At 43.7% G+C, this 14,695-nt stretch overlaps 1 protein-coding gene across 6 annotated transcripts; it reads left to right on the forward strand.

The window, feature by feature from the left end:
- The first annotated feature begins 180 nt into the window (after nt 1-180).
- On the forward strand, nt 181-13,860 carry Znf23 (zinc finger protein 23). Of its 6 annotated transcripts, none has more exons than XM_034522937.2 (5): nt 181-479; nt 3,600-3,664; nt 4,561-4,687; nt 5,262-5,369; nt 9,395-13,860. In XM_034522937.2, the coding sequence occupies exons 2-5, from the start codon at nt 3,632-3,634 to the stop codon at nt 11,146-11,148; spliced, it is 2,022 nt and encodes a 673-aa protein (XP_034378828.1). In that variant the 5' UTR covers nt 181-479; nt 3,600-3,631; the 3' UTR covers nt 11,149-13,860. The 6 variants fall into 6 exon arrangements, with proteins under 6 accessions (XP_034378828.1, XP_034378834.1, XP_034378827.1 ...); XM_034522943.2 differs by having other exon boundaries at nt 190-479; nt 4,511-4,687; XM_034522936.2 differs by having other exon boundaries at nt 190-479; nt 4,564-4,687.
- Nucleotides 13,861-14,695: the final 835 nt, after the last annotated feature.

A 14,695-nucleotide genomic window follows, 5' to 3' on the forward strand; every position in this document is an offset into this window, starting at 1 on the left:
TCGGGTGGCCTTTTTCAGGTGGGCCTATCAAGAGCCCCAGGAGTAAGGGTCCTAGGGCGTCAGATGCCACCGCCTGTGACAAAGGGATTGAGCCCTAGGGGACAGAGAGGAACCGCAGGGGTCAGGCGGGCCACCCGGAGAGGGAGGGCAGCACTTCTAGAGGGGCGGGGGCGGTCCGGTGACGCACTTCCGGTCGCGCCGCGGACCGAGCTGCGCAGGTGAGTGCGGACTCCTTGTGGTTCGCGGTGTCCCAGCGGTCAGCACGCAGGGTCACCCGCAGCCAGCCTCGCGACCCACCACATCTTGGTGCCCACAGCGGTGACGTTTGAGTGGCGACCACCATCAGGCCCAGAGAGCTTAGCAGGTGGCGTAACGGGGAAGCCGTGTCACTTCGCAGAGGGTGACTGCGTACGGGGCTGAAGTGGCTCGAGGTGGCATCGCAAGTCTTTTGACGCGCTGCGGCCCTGCAGGTGCTTCAGGTGTGTACAGCTTGTCCCCGGGCTCCAGACAGGGTGAGGGGCGCGGGCCACCGCAGGAAAAGTAGGGCCACTTCTCAGCCACTGGGGACAGACGGCTTGAGGCCTGGTCTGATGCATCGACGTCAGACCCCACACATGCACACATGATTACGACACAGCAGGAGTACACACAGAATAGTTTCACAATTGCTATTTCATGCCCCGTAAAAGACAGTACGACATTTGGATGGATATAGGTCTTTTTGGTTATAGCCTTACTGTAATCAAAACACTATTCAAAGCGGGGGCGGGGGGGGGGGAGCAGGGAGAGACAGAGAGAGACAACGAGAAAGAGTTTTTAAGAAAAGGAAAAGTAACAAATGCTTACTCATGAGAAGCCAGTGAGGAAAGAATCTGGTCCTTACTGCCACATCCATCAGTATATTCTTTCTTCATCTGACTCTCAGACTCTCCCACCTTCAGAGGTAACAACTATTTTGAATTTTGTGTTAATCACAGCATATTTTTAAAAAGTGTATCCATATGCACTGCTGATATGTAAACAGTTTAACCTTTTCTGTTGTTTTTGAGCATCTTAGTGTACTTGCTTAATTTCTAAGTAGTGCATATAACCAGCTGGGTAAAATACAGCTATAAAAACAATACAGAAACTTGTATTTTTAGTGGATAGGTAAGTTGTTTTCAGGCTGGTTATATATTAAAAATAGTAGTAATGATGAGTGCTTTGTGCATGTCTCCCATACACGAGAATATCCATAGGAATACATTTTTCAAAGTTTTTTTTAATTCATTGAGAATTTCATATAAATGTAGAATGCATTTGATTCATTTCACCCCCCCCCTCAATACTGGGCACCCTCTTGGTAGACATTTTTAAAATTTGATGTGAGTATTGAATTTTTCAAACACCTTTACCATTGAGATGGACCATAAGTTGACTTACTGTCTTCAAATTGAAGTACATATTCTTCATTGTAGAATTAGTTTTTTTTAAATACCAGAGGATATTTTAAGAAAAGATAGGCATTGATACAACACCCAAAACAAACAAAAAATAAAACAAAACTCTTTTTAAAAAATCTGTAAAGAATAATAGATCAGGGCATTTCAACGTACATCAGTGAAACCAGAGCTTCTTAGTAGGAAAGTCTGGACAGCACCAATATATTTTAAACAGCTATTATGTCACAGACAAGTCAGAGTTACTGAGCTCTAAAATAGAAATTAAAGTGTGGAACATGAGAACCTGTGAGCATTCTTGGTCAAGGGTTAATTCTGAGCCAGAGGGAAATTTATGGCCTGATAGTTTTTCATTGCCAAATAAGACATAATGAAAATAACTGGGAAAAAAAAAAAAAAACCTCCTGCAATTTGAAGAGGTAGAAAAATGTAAAAATCCTTTTGTAGTCTAGGTTTTTCCAGATATAGAGCATAGGACAAAGGGTTTTGTTTCTTTGTTTGTTTATGAGAATTTAACTATGAATGTAGTTGCCTGGACAGAGTGAAGAACAAAGATAGCAAAATAGAAAAAAAAATATAGTCAATTTAGCTTATAACAGTTCAGTTGAGCAAAGAATGATTTGACACCACAACAACTTGTGAGACCGGGGATGCCATGGGGCTGGATATTTATAGACAGGAAAAGGCATGTGCCTTACTGGAGAGCTAACGCACTTGCTCTGTGCCCGGTGCTTGCCTTATTTGAACCTAGTTTGATCAGCCTAGCCACTATGATTGGCTGAGACGCAGTTCTGAAGTTAGGTTTTGAATTTATTTCTACACTGAGTTAGGTTGCAGTTCTCTGTAGGTTCGGACTCTGGTATATGAGTAGGAAGGCTTTCTTCGTTTGCTTTAATGAAGTACTTACAAGATTGCCTTACCAGGTTTGGCCCTCAACAGGTTCTGTCTTGCAGGATCTCTGAGGAGCCTTGGAGTCTCAGACGGCCTTCTAGGGCCAATGGGAAAAGCACTTACCTATCAAGTTCTGCCCCCCCACCCCCCCACCCCATGGTCCACGGCGGCCTCACAGATGTTTATGCCTGCACTGCTGCAGCAGGTATCCCACTCAGAATATTGGAGAAGCTAGACAGCAGGGATGAAGTATGTATGGCGTAAGTCCTTGTGAGGTCAGTCACAGCTTTGTAAAGCTGGTCTCTGCTTCGAAGAACTGCAGAAAGCCACCACTTGGCATGTCTGTGATCCAAAGTGGACAGGTTAGATTGAGAACTGAAAGGCAGCCTGATACCTCACTTACTTTTAGCCCAGCTTTCTCAAGGTTAGCTTAGGCCGTGGAAGGGACCTGAACAAAAGCCTGAGGGTTCATTTGCTTGTTTGTGCGCATCCCCGCTACCCCTCCTGGTTTGTTGAGACAGGATTCCTGTGTGGTTCAAGGTAGCCTTGAACTTTGAATTCAGAAACTTTCTGCCTTGGCTTCCTGAGTGCTGGGCTTACAAGTATGCATTACTATGCCCTGGATTCATCAAGATCCTTCTGCTGTTTTGAGGCAGGGTCTTTTGCAGCCCAGGCTAGCCTCAAACTTTGATCCTCCGGCCCCAGCTCCCAAGTACTGGGATTATGGGTAAGTACCATCACTCCTGGCAAGCCTGAGGATTCTTGACACCAAGAATGAGAGAACTGGCAAGAAGTAGAGGAGCAGCTGCCCCTATCTATGTGGTGTCTTCCTGCGGCCTGACTCCTAGATCCCATGCTGAGGCTGCCACGTAGCTGGCCCTTCTTACAGTGTAATTGCAAATGATGCTTAGTTGCAGACAGAGAAATGAGCTAGGTTTGATAATATTATTTCTTGAACTGAATCCTTTATTCCTGGTCTGTTATTTTTTAGGCTCTGCCTAAGTTTTATAAATACTTTTATATGATTCTTGTAGCAAGTGCCAAATCACGGGCTTCTTGACAGTCAACTTCAGAGCATCAGTGTCCTTCTTGGGAAGAATACCTGACACTTGAACCACTTGACACTTGACACTTGAGGGGGTCACTCCATCTTCCCTGGCAGCTTCTGTTCTTGTCTGGAAACCAACTACCTGTGCCTCAGATCTTAACTGTGCTCATGATTGGGGTGGCTTGCCTTACATCCCACCCCCACCCTCTGTCTCTCCTCAGCTCCAGTTCTTCCTTGAGAGGGGGACCAGGTGATGCCAGCCATGATCCCGTCTGTTTGGCCCCAGGTGAGCTGTGGGTCCCTCATTCTTTCTTCTGGGCAGTTCAGATTGAGAGCTGAGAGCTGGTGAGACTTGGAAGAAAAAGCACTTCTACCTGCTGGCTGGATCTCATGAGAAAGGTGGGCAGACAGGTGGTAGAGACTCAGGCTGACCAGTGAAGGTGCCAGGACAGTGAACTCAGCAGATGGAATCACACAAGTGTCTATATGGCACTGCAGTTGAGCACCCTGGCAGAGGGCTTCTGGAAAAAATGTTGCCATGGAAACCACCCATGTGGTACTTTGAGGAGTTGCAGAGGTTTAGGGTAATTGATAGCTGGAGTGGAAAAAGAAGAACTTCAGACCAGTAAGAAGGAAGCTCTGCCTCTGACTAGCAGGGATGGGGACCATGGTAGAAAGTGGGAACAAGGGAGAGACAACAGACCTGCAAGTCCTTGGTTGGGGATCTATGTGGGGAGTCAGGTAGCAGATGGGTTAGAAGCCAGGCTAAACTTGGAAGGATGATGGACATGTGTTTTACCATATGAGGATGGGGGCAGTGGAACTGGGGCCTGAGGTAAACCATAGAGGAGCTAAGACCTGGCAGGCATGCAGTAGGAAAGGCAGATGCTTCCAGCAGCATCAGCTGGAGCAGCCTGTCGGAGGGCAGAAGTGTGCAGTGCTCATGGGAATTCTTTTTCTTTCAGCCCAGTGTGAAAATGACATATGGTTTCTCTGCTGTAAAAGAAGGAGGATATTCCATAGTTGACTTTCTCAGTGTCTTTGTTTTCCTCCACTTTTTTCTTGTTCCTAACTTTGTGCTCTTCACAAGCCCCCTCCCCAAGCCCTTACTTTGCCCTCTGCCCCGACTTAGGGCCTGAGCCATGGCATTGGCCCTAGGGCAGCAAGAACCTGTTGTTTCAGAAGTCGGTGACCTTTGAGGATGTGGCCGTGTACTTTACCCAGACGGAATGGGACGGCCTGTCCCCTGAACAGAGAGCACTGTACAGGGATGTCATGCTGGAGAATTACAGGAACTTGGCCTCTGTGGGTAAGACTTCTCTCCCTGTGACTCAGACTCTGCCATTTTGTGTTTCTTAGCCCCTTTCTTCCTAAGAAGTGGTGGGTGGGGGTTTGGTAATCCTTTATGAGTGGGCTTTTTCTAATCTCCTTATGGATAGATTGCTGGAAGAGCAAGCTGTTTGGGGCCAACATAGAACTTTGCTAAGACTTAGGCATGTTTCTGAACAACCCTAGGGAAGACATGGTTTGAAAAGTAGAAACTTGCTGTTCTACAGAGGTGCCTTCAGATTGCCCCTTACCTTACTTATCTTGAGTCTTTTAAAGAATTTTAATGAATTCTGGGTATTTCAGGCTAAGATCAAGAAGTGCTATCCCTTTGGGCACACTTCCTCCCCCCCTCACCCCCCAGCTTTCTCTGCATGTGGTCCCTGGCTCACATTCTGACCCTTCTTATCCCTATCCACCTCCTTTCTGAGGCTCTTACCTTCTCCACCACCTTCCCCCCCCACTCCCTCCCTCTTTGCTGATGCAGTCTCAGGAGAAGTTAGGAATGTACGTGTGGGAGAGTTTTCATTCTCTTCTGTTTCCTTTTCCCAAATCAGGACGTCCACTTCTCAAACCTGCTGTGATCTTACAGCTAGAGGAAGGAAAGGATCTGGAAAACCTGTCTCAGCTGGCCACTGGAACAGACTTCCAGGGCCTCTGGACTGGTAAGGGAGGCACACACTACCCAACAACATAAGTGTGTACCACATTTCTGTATTATAGCAATGTGTTTTCCCAGATGCCAGATTCTGTCTCCAACGACACGATTTTCAAACAAGACTATGGATTTGTGCTTTGGGGGTGGACGTCCTTAGCAGTTTTGAGCATTGCCACTAAAAGTAGAGGATATAACCCTGACAACCTATTTACACAGAGGCGGAAGTAGCCAAAGCTACAGCTTTGCTGTAGTATAATGCCATCTGTGTCTGTGAGGAGCAAGTCAGCTATCTGAGGTCCCTAGTGTCCAGTGAACTCAACTCTGAAGCTGTAGTAATGAAGTGAAGCAATGGTGCCACTCTGTGGGCTCAAGGCCAGCTGTGATAACTTACATCAAGAGTCTAGCTTAGTTAGATTGTAGCTATCTATACATTGAGAGTATAAGTAAACGTGCCCCTATTCCATACATTCAATGATGTGTACATGATTACTTGGGCTTCTTAGAGGTACACAGACTGTCAGTAGGTCTTGGGCCCAGCCAAGTGTCTGCGTATACATTCATACTGTGAGGTCCTTAATCAAAGGTGTTCAAGTCTCATTCTGCATGCCACAGTTAATCTCATTTGTTGGCAAAAAGTGAGACAGGCTCTGAAAGTGAGACAGGCTCTGGGTGAGCAAAAGGAGAAGGTGAGCACATAAGGACGGTGGTAGCAGTGAAGCCATACAGCACAGAACCAAAGGCCTTTCTCATAACTCAGCCAGTGATCTCTACGAAGTCTGACTTGCTGACCTACATCCTTTATGAAAGAGAAGCTGGAAAATAAGATTTGAGTGAGCAGCTCAGTATTTCAAAAAGTGAAATGGAAGGCATGTCAGTCAAGATGAACTGCACACTGATATTAACATCTGCCAGCCCATAGGATTTGGAAGGCTGCTAATAAAAACTGGTAAAGAATAAGTTGTTCGTCCCCATGACACATACAAATATTAATCCACAAATGCCTATCCTTAGTAGAAACCAAAGACAAACAAGTCCTAATAATGCAAGAAGGTGGGGGATGCAGTGTAGAAGAACATTTTCTTAGAAAGCATGAGGTCCTGCATTTGATCTTCACTGTGCAAAGGCTGCGCTAGAGATAACTTACCTGTCAGAGACCTGAGTGCTGCCAGATGTTAGCAAGGTCGCAAGACAGGCACAGGACTTGTGGAGCAGGGTGAATTGGTAGTCTTTCTGGAAGAAAAGTTGATGCTTGCTAACCTGGACACTGTCTTCTAGAGCTGACGACTTGAAAGAAATAAGATTCTTCTCAGAGATGCCTTGATGCATGTGAGCATCAAGACAGTGGAAACAGTCTCAGCTTTCTGTATAAAGAGAATGACTAAGTTGCTGAAAAAGTAGCGATTAAGCTATTATATTTTTGCAGTCTTTAAAAAATATTAGAAAATGTTTATCATTAAAGAAAGGAAAAAAATCTAGTTTTGAAAAAGTAAAAAACAAAGTTATCTAAAAGACTAGCATAAGTTCATTTTAGGCACCTGGTAACTCATGTTTTGGGTAACTGAATTTTTAAGTTTCTGTTACTATGGATGTCTTAGTCTTTTTGAACTATTAGAACAGGGTATAGATTGAGTGGTTTATAAACAACATAATTTGCATCTTACATATGCCTTAGTTTGGGCTGCTATAACAGAGTACCTTGGATGGTTTTTAAGAACATAAATTTGTTCTTCCAGTTTTGAAGGTCGGAAGTCCGAGATCCAGGTGCAGGTGGACTGAGTGCTTGACAAGGGCCTGACTGCACATCAGTAGGCAGATATTCATCTTCTTGCTAAGCCCTCATACGGTAGAAGGAAAAGAGCTTTACCAGCTCTCCTCAAACACTAAGTCCTTCATGAGCATTCTGCCAAAGCATCTCCCTCCTAATAACGAATGGTAGGATGGACAGCAATGGACATTGGATCTATAGCAACTTTTTTTTTTTTTTTTTTTTTTGGTTTTTTGGTTTTTTTCGAGACAGGGTTTCTCTGTGTAGTCCTGGCTGTCCTGGAACTCACTCTGTAGACCAGGCTGGCCTTGAACTCAGAAATCCACCTGCCTCTGCTTCCCAAGTGCTGGGATTAAAGGTGTGCGCCACCACTGCCCGGCACAACATTATTTTTAACTTTGAAAAGGCTCATATTGTCTTAAAGTCCTTTCTAGAGGAGCCCAAGTTAATTGTGGTGTTGAGAATAATTTTAATGAAGTAGTAAGACAAGGGCATTATCCTTTTTTTTTCTTTTTTATTTATTCTTTTATACAGTACATCCTGAATGCAGCCTGCCCTCCCTCCACTTTTCCCAGGCTCCTCCCCCAGATTCATTGTTCCCTTGTTTCTCTTCAGAAAAGAGCAGGCCTCCTAGTGCTAACAAGCAGCGAACATGGCATAGCAAGATGCTCTAGGAGTAAGCACAAACCTTCACACGAGGCACCCAGTTGGAGAAAAAGGGTCCCAAGAGCAAGCCAAAGAGTCAGAGGCACCCCTGTCCCCACTGTTAGGAGTCCCACAAAAAATCCCAAGCTAAGCAACCCCAGATTGTGTGCAGAGAACCCAGCACAGGCCTAGACCCATGCAGGCTCTGTGATTGCCATTTTAGTCTCTGAGTCCCTAGGAGCCCTGCTTAGTTGATTCTGGGTGCTGTGTTCTCCTGGTATCCTCAACCCCTCTGCCTCCTATAGTCCTCTTCCCTCTTCTGCAGGGTTCCCCTGAGCTCTGCCTAATGTTTGGCTATGGGTCTCTGCATCTGCCAGAGGAAGCCTCTCTGATGACAGTGGGGCTAGACACCACCCATGAGTATAACAGAATAGTATTAGAAATTACTTCATTGACTTTTTTTTGCCAGACATATTTGGTTCTGTCCTAGGTCTCTGAGCTATCCACAAGCTCTGAGCCATCATTGCCTCAGTAGATCATATAGGCAGGACAGGTGTGGGTCCAAGGTTTTGTGGCTGGGTTGGTGTCCCAGTCCCACTGCCGGAAGCCTTGCCTGGTTTACAGGAGATGGAAGGGCATATTTTATGTGGTTGGGGAGAAATGAGAGATGAAAAAATAAAGGAAGCTTTTTGGGGGAGGGATTTGAGAAGTGGAGCAGTTAGGACTATAAAATTATGGCTGTAAAAGAATGCTCAGAGATGATCGGTTTTTAGGATCAACGGAAAGAAATTTTGTACAGCAGTATTTTAGAAGAGATGGGAAGAGGTGTGGTCAGGTGGGCCTTAGCAGAGCTTTTCGGGAAGGCTTGAGTGAAGTTCTAGGGAAACAAAACCCAGTTCTGCTGCTTTCTCTGCTGATGCCTGTCAGACCTAGTTTTGCAGCACGTCCGTAGGTCCTCTACCTTTCCTTTGTTCATCATTTCCTGCTTTTATAAGGAGCTCGATCCATAGGGACAACCAAGAAGGAACTGTAGCTTGTAGGAAAGCTCGAGATGGCGGGACACACTGATCTGATGGACAAGACAGAGAGTTCTTCACCACTGCCACCTTGTTTAACCGTTGTTGCCGCTGTTTCCTTTGCAGTGCCCTTGCTCTGGGAGAGCATGAATGGGTGTCCCTCGGGGGAGGTGGCCTCACAGAGCTGTACTTCTTCACAAGTTTTCTGACACAGAGATACATGTTCTTGTCCACTCTTCTCATTTTTCACAGTTGGAATCTGCATTGTTTTCTATTTCTTAATTTCTTACTTTAAAGTATATCTTGGGCACCTCCTCATGGACTGGATCTATTTCCTTCCCTTACCAATGACAATTACACTTTAGGAATGAACCTTAGGTTATTTGACCTAGCCTAGTGATTTGTAGAGAGCTTTTAGAGCAGGGCATGTTGACATACACGTGTACTTCTAGGCCTTATGAAGTAGGCACGGGAGGATCAGTAGTTCAAAGCCAGATTAGGCAACATATTGAGACCCTATAAATAATAAAAAAGCTTTCTAATTATTATATTTTCTTCCAACGTGGTTATATGACATATTTTATTATTTTCTACTTCTTTTGGTAGAATGTACTGCTACCCAGACTGGCAATAATGTGATAAAAGAAGTGTATGAAGAAAAAAAGAATACATCATTTGAACTTCAGAAGGACTTTTCTCAGGAAACATACTTTTCAAAAACCTACACTGTTGGCCAAAAACAGGAAATCCAGTCAGCAGGAACTGAAAGGGAGAGGGTCAGTGCCATTGACAGAAGAGCTAAGACAAGCTTCATGGAAGGGGGTTTATTTAGTCAGACTTCACACTTGTCCCAGGATCATACCAGCTCCACTGGAGAGCAGTACTCTGATACCAGACTTACTAAGAATGAAAGAATTACTACAGAGGAAATGAAACACAAAGAATTAGCAGAGGCTTCTCAAGGTAGCTTTCAAGTTAATAAGCTTCCAGAAATCTGTGATATGGAAAAGCTCTATCAGTGTACAGAGTGTGGCAAAGCCTTCAGTGTTAAAGCCAAGTTTGTTTGGCATCAAAGACTTCATAATGGAGAGAAACCATTCAAATGTGTAGAGTGTGGGAAATGTTTCAGCTACAGTTCACACTATATCACACATCAGACAATCCACAGTGGAGAGAAGCCTTATCAGTGTAAGGTATGTGGCAAAGCCTTCAATGTTAATGGAAGTCTCGTTCGACACCAGAGGATACACACAGGAGAGAAGCCCTATCAGTGCAAGGAGTGTGGGACTAGCTTCGGCTGTAGTTCTGCATACATTACTCATCAGAGAATACACACGGGGGAGAAACCTTACGAGTGTAGTGACTGTGGGAAAGCCTTCAATGTTAATGCAAAACTGATTCAACATCAAAGAATTCACACTGGAGAGAAGCCTTATGAGTGTGATGTATGTGGAAAGGGCTTCAGGTGCAGCACCCAGCTCAGGCAGCATCAGAGTATACACACTGGAGAGAAGCCGCATCGCTGCAGTGAGTGTGGGAAAGGCTTCACTAAAAATGCAAAGCTCATTCAACATCAGAGAGTGCACACGGGTGAGAAACCCTATGCATGCAGTGACTGTGGAAAGACTTTTAGTGCCAAAGGGAAGTTAATCCAGCACCAGAGAATCCACACAGGGGAGAGACCTTATGAATGTAGTGAATGTGGGAAATCTTTTAGGTGTAACTCCCAGCTTCGGCAGCATCTGAGAATTCATACTGGGGAGAAGCCATATGCATGCAGTGAGTGTGGGAAGGCCTTCAGTGTCAATGCGAAGCTCATGCAGCACCGGAGAACTCACACTGGGGAGAAGCCATTCGAATGCAAGGCCTGTGGCAAGTGCTTTACTTCTAAAAGAAACTTGCTTGATCATCAGCGAACACATACTGGAGAGAAGCCGTATCAGTGTAAGGAGTGTGGGAAAGCTTTCAGTATCAATGCCAAGTTAACTAGACATCAGCAAATACACACCAGGGAGAAACCTTTCAAGTGTATGGAATGTGAGAAAGCATTCAGCTGTAGTTCTGACTATATTGTACACCAGAGAATCCATACTGGAGAGAAACCCTTTCAGTGCAGTGAGTGTGGCAAAGCCTTCCATGTCAATGCTCACTTAATTAGACACCAGAGAAGCCATACTGGGGAAAAGCCTTTCAGATGCATGGAGTGTGGCAAGGGCTTCAGCCTTAGTTCTGACTGCATTATACATCAGACTGTCCATACTTGGAAGAAACCCTATATGTGTAACATATGTGGGAAAACTTTCAGGTTTAGCTTCCAACTAAGTCAGCACCAAGATGTTCACAATGAAGACAAATCCTAATGAAGAAAAAATAAAACTAAAAACAGCAACAACAACAAAAAAACCACAAAAACCCCACCAACACAAAAACCAAAAAAAAAAAAAAAAAAAAAAAAAAACCCACCAAAACCAAAACAAAACCTATGTTTAATAAGAAATGGATCATGGCTCACCAATTATGACTTGGAGGAAAACCAGTAGAGGGAAATGAATATGACAGTCTCCATTTGAAAACTGTTTTTCTCTTTTATTTTTAATCAAGATGAGCAGCTGGAAAGATATATCTAAAATAACTTGCTTTTTTTGAATGAAGTTTTGTTTGTTTTTCAAGGCAGGGTTTCTCTGTGTAGCTCTGGCTGTACTGGAACTTGCTGTGTAGACCAGGCAGGCCTCCAACTCAGAGATTTACCAGCTTCTGCCTCCCGAGTGCTGGTGTTAAAGGTGTGCCTCGCCACCACCCAACTAATAACTTGGTTTATACCAGTAACCAGTCAGGAAATATAATGAAAGAAAACATCCTATTCCCAGCAGCACCAAGTAGATTTTCTAGGAATTTTGTGGGGCTGAAGAAAATGAAGGATTCTCAACTGAAGGAGACCAAAGGAAACACATACAAGGAGGAGGAGAGAAATTAATTTATTTCTGCTTTGTTTTGATAACAAGAATGCATTACACTTTTTTTAAAAGGGGGGAAAGTAAACATTAAAAAATTGTTAGAAAAAGCCTTTAAAAACACAGATCCAAAGTAGAGATGAACAATAAGGAGAATGTTGGCAAATGACCACTCAAAAATAAACCTGTGTGTTTTGTTGTAAATACTTCCAAATAAGTTTGAGTTGCAAAGCACAGACACACACAGACACACACACAAATGGAAAGACCTTTGTAATATTTGTGATATAAAGTCTAATATCTAGTACTCAGATTTTAACAAGATAACTTAAAATTCAAGAGTGACAGTGCTTTAGAATCACAAGCGTTCTAAAGAAGTGTCCTGCCTCAGCACTCAAGGAGTGGAAATTAGTGAAGACTTTTTGCATGTCATATTGAGTCTCTGATATGCATACCCTCCAATACTCTGCAGCCCTCAGTGATTATAAATGCTGTATTTGCTACATATGCCTGCCATACTAGCATAAAATATAGTCACAAATAGCATGTTAGAGTTCCTATTTTGTAGTGACTGAACTCTACAAACATGGCTATGCCCCGAAGACATGGCTATGCCCCAAAGAAAGGTATCTGCTTTGATTTTGATGCTTTGTGATATTGGGCTCCATGAAAGTGTTGGGATTCTTACTATGCTTTTTGAAATCTCTTACCCCCTTTAAGAAAAATGTAAGCCATTAATAAGATTACTTGAACTGCGAGGAAGCTGAGAAACAGCAGTTATTTCTCTGTGTTGTCAACTGGTAATGGGTAAGGAAGGATAGATTTTCCTACTTACAACACCTCTAGTACCAAATATTCAGGTTTCCACACCAGTTGTTTGCAGATACCAACTGGATGTCCTCCAATCTATAATCAATTTAGTTCCTACCCATAATAATCATCCTACTGGTGAAATAGGTTCAGTTTGAGAAGACTGGCTGTCTCCCCCTTTTCACACCCCCCCCCCCCAACATTTAGACACTAGTGATGAGTCCTACATTACTGATTTGGCTACAAATTGAACCCTCTGGGTTCAGTAATTTGCTATGGTAACTCAACAAACATAAACAGACAATTTAAAGTTACCATTTACTCTAAATTACAACCTGAATGTCACAGTAGCAGCCAGATGAAGAGATGGAGCAAGGGAGTTGGAGCGCCTCACCCCGTTAGGCTTTGTTGTTTAGTGCTTCTATGGTGATTACAGTGTGTGCCTATGATTGACGAAGGCCTTAGCTGTTAGATAAGTTTCCCCAGAAGTCAACAGTGGTTGCTGAAAGTTCCAACTCTCTTAGCACATAGTTGGCTCCATTGATAACCAGCCCATTCCTGGAGCTAACTAGCAAGGAGTCTAGCAACAAGTCATTTTAGCATAAACAAATGACTGCAAGAGACCTTAGGAGTAACAAAAGGGTTTTGTGTGTGTGTGTGTACGCGCGTGTACGCGCTGGCAACAGGAGAGAGACCAGACATAGGCAGAAACACATTGACTGGGTTCGCATCCCCTTATGTCTGGGGAACTTGGGGTTTTGTCTTTGGTTCAGTAGGAAGTAGGATAAAGTGAAAACCCAGCACTGGGGAAGCCATCAATTCCAAGAACACAGATGAACATTAGGCAGTGCAGACTATTAGTGCTTTTCCATATAGCAGTTCTTTCCAAAATGTCTTCATTTAAAAGTGTGTGAGGCTAGTGGCACGGCTCAGCAGGTAACAGCCAAGCCCGACCCAAGTTTCAATCTCTAGAGCCCACATAGTGGGAAGAACAGACTGACACACAGTTGTTCTCTGGTCTCTGTGCATGCATGAAAATAATGTCATTAAATGAAATTAAGCATTTTGATCATCTTGTGTGCAATTTGTCTACTCAAATAAATCTAATAAACTGCAAAATTGCTGAGACATGCTTTCTATAATAAGAGACAATATATACTATATTTAAATCAGGGCCATTTTTTATTTTGAAACTACAGTTAGCCTGAGGAAGTACCTGGGTTTAAATATGAGAGGGTTTGGGGGTGGGGAATACTTGCTCCTTAATCTAGACATGAGGTTATAAGGAAAATAAAGATGACATTCAAAATAGAGGACGGGTGAAGTGGTTCTGTTTGTCTTTTTAGTTTTAGTCTTTAGATACAAATGCAGATCTGACGTCACTGAGCTGAGGTAGAATATAGCCTAGCAGGTTTCGGACACGTGGGGACAGTTCTCTACAGGAAGAGCAGCAGGAAAAGCAATACCTATGATCTTGTTGGATTTTTAATGAGAAAGCTTAGCCCTAGTATTTCTTGTTCACACAGTACAATAAGAATGTACTTAAAAAAATTATCCTGGGGAAGAACTGACAGTCTGGAAAGGCTGTTGAGATGCAACATTTACTTCATGGGTTGCAAATGTCCCAGACCAAGTCTACGTTAGCATTGGTGTAGAAAGAAAAGCCACGTTGGTAAGTATTCTAGGACACTTACCTTGTTTGTGTAGGATGAAGTGAGGGCAGACAGCATGCCTAACAGGTTCCCTTGTTTGGATGTGGATCTTCCCAGAGGAATTCATGTTACATTCATAGTTACTGTTTTATTGCTGTGAAGTGACACCATAACCAAAGCAACTCATTCTTTATTTGCTCTCTTTAGCACTTAATTGAGGGCTTATTTACAGTTTTAGCGGGTTAGTTATGGTGGGGAGTGTGGCAGCATGCAGACAGGCATGGTGCTGGACAAGTAACTGAAAACTTTATGTCCTTATTGCTGGCAGCAGGCAGAAACACTGGGCCTGGGATGGGCTTTTGAAACCTCAAAGCCCACCCTCCAATGACACACTTTCTCTAACAAGGTCACACCTAATCCTTCTGAAACAGTTCACCTAAATGGAACCTAAGCATGCAAATATGAGGGCCATTTTCATTCAAATGACTATACCC

This window comes from Arvicanthis niloticus, chromosome 18 (assembly GCF_011762505.2).
Source record: "Arvicanthis niloticus isolate mArvNil1 chromosome 18, mArvNil1.pat.X, whole genome shotgun sequence".
In the NCBI taxonomy this organism is placed as follows: Eukaryota; Metazoa; Chordata; class Mammalia; order Rodentia; family Muridae; genus Arvicanthis; species Arvicanthis niloticus.

What these genes read in the sequence shown, in the direction of transcription:
- Znf23 (XM_034522937.2), top strand. Translation starts at nt 3,632, where the DNA reads ATGCCAGCCATGATCCCGTCTGTTTGGCCCCAG. An exon ending in CAGGAACTTGGCCTCTGTGG is followed by an intron (nt 4,688 to 5,261) that starts GTAAGACTTCTC and finishes TTCCCAAATCAG; the next exon opens with GACGTCCACTTCTCAAACCT. An exon ending in CTTCCAGGGCCTCTGGACTG is followed by an intron (nt 5,370 to 9,394) that starts GTAAGGGAGGCA and finishes TTCTTTTGGTAG; the next exon opens with AATGTACTGCTACCCAGACT.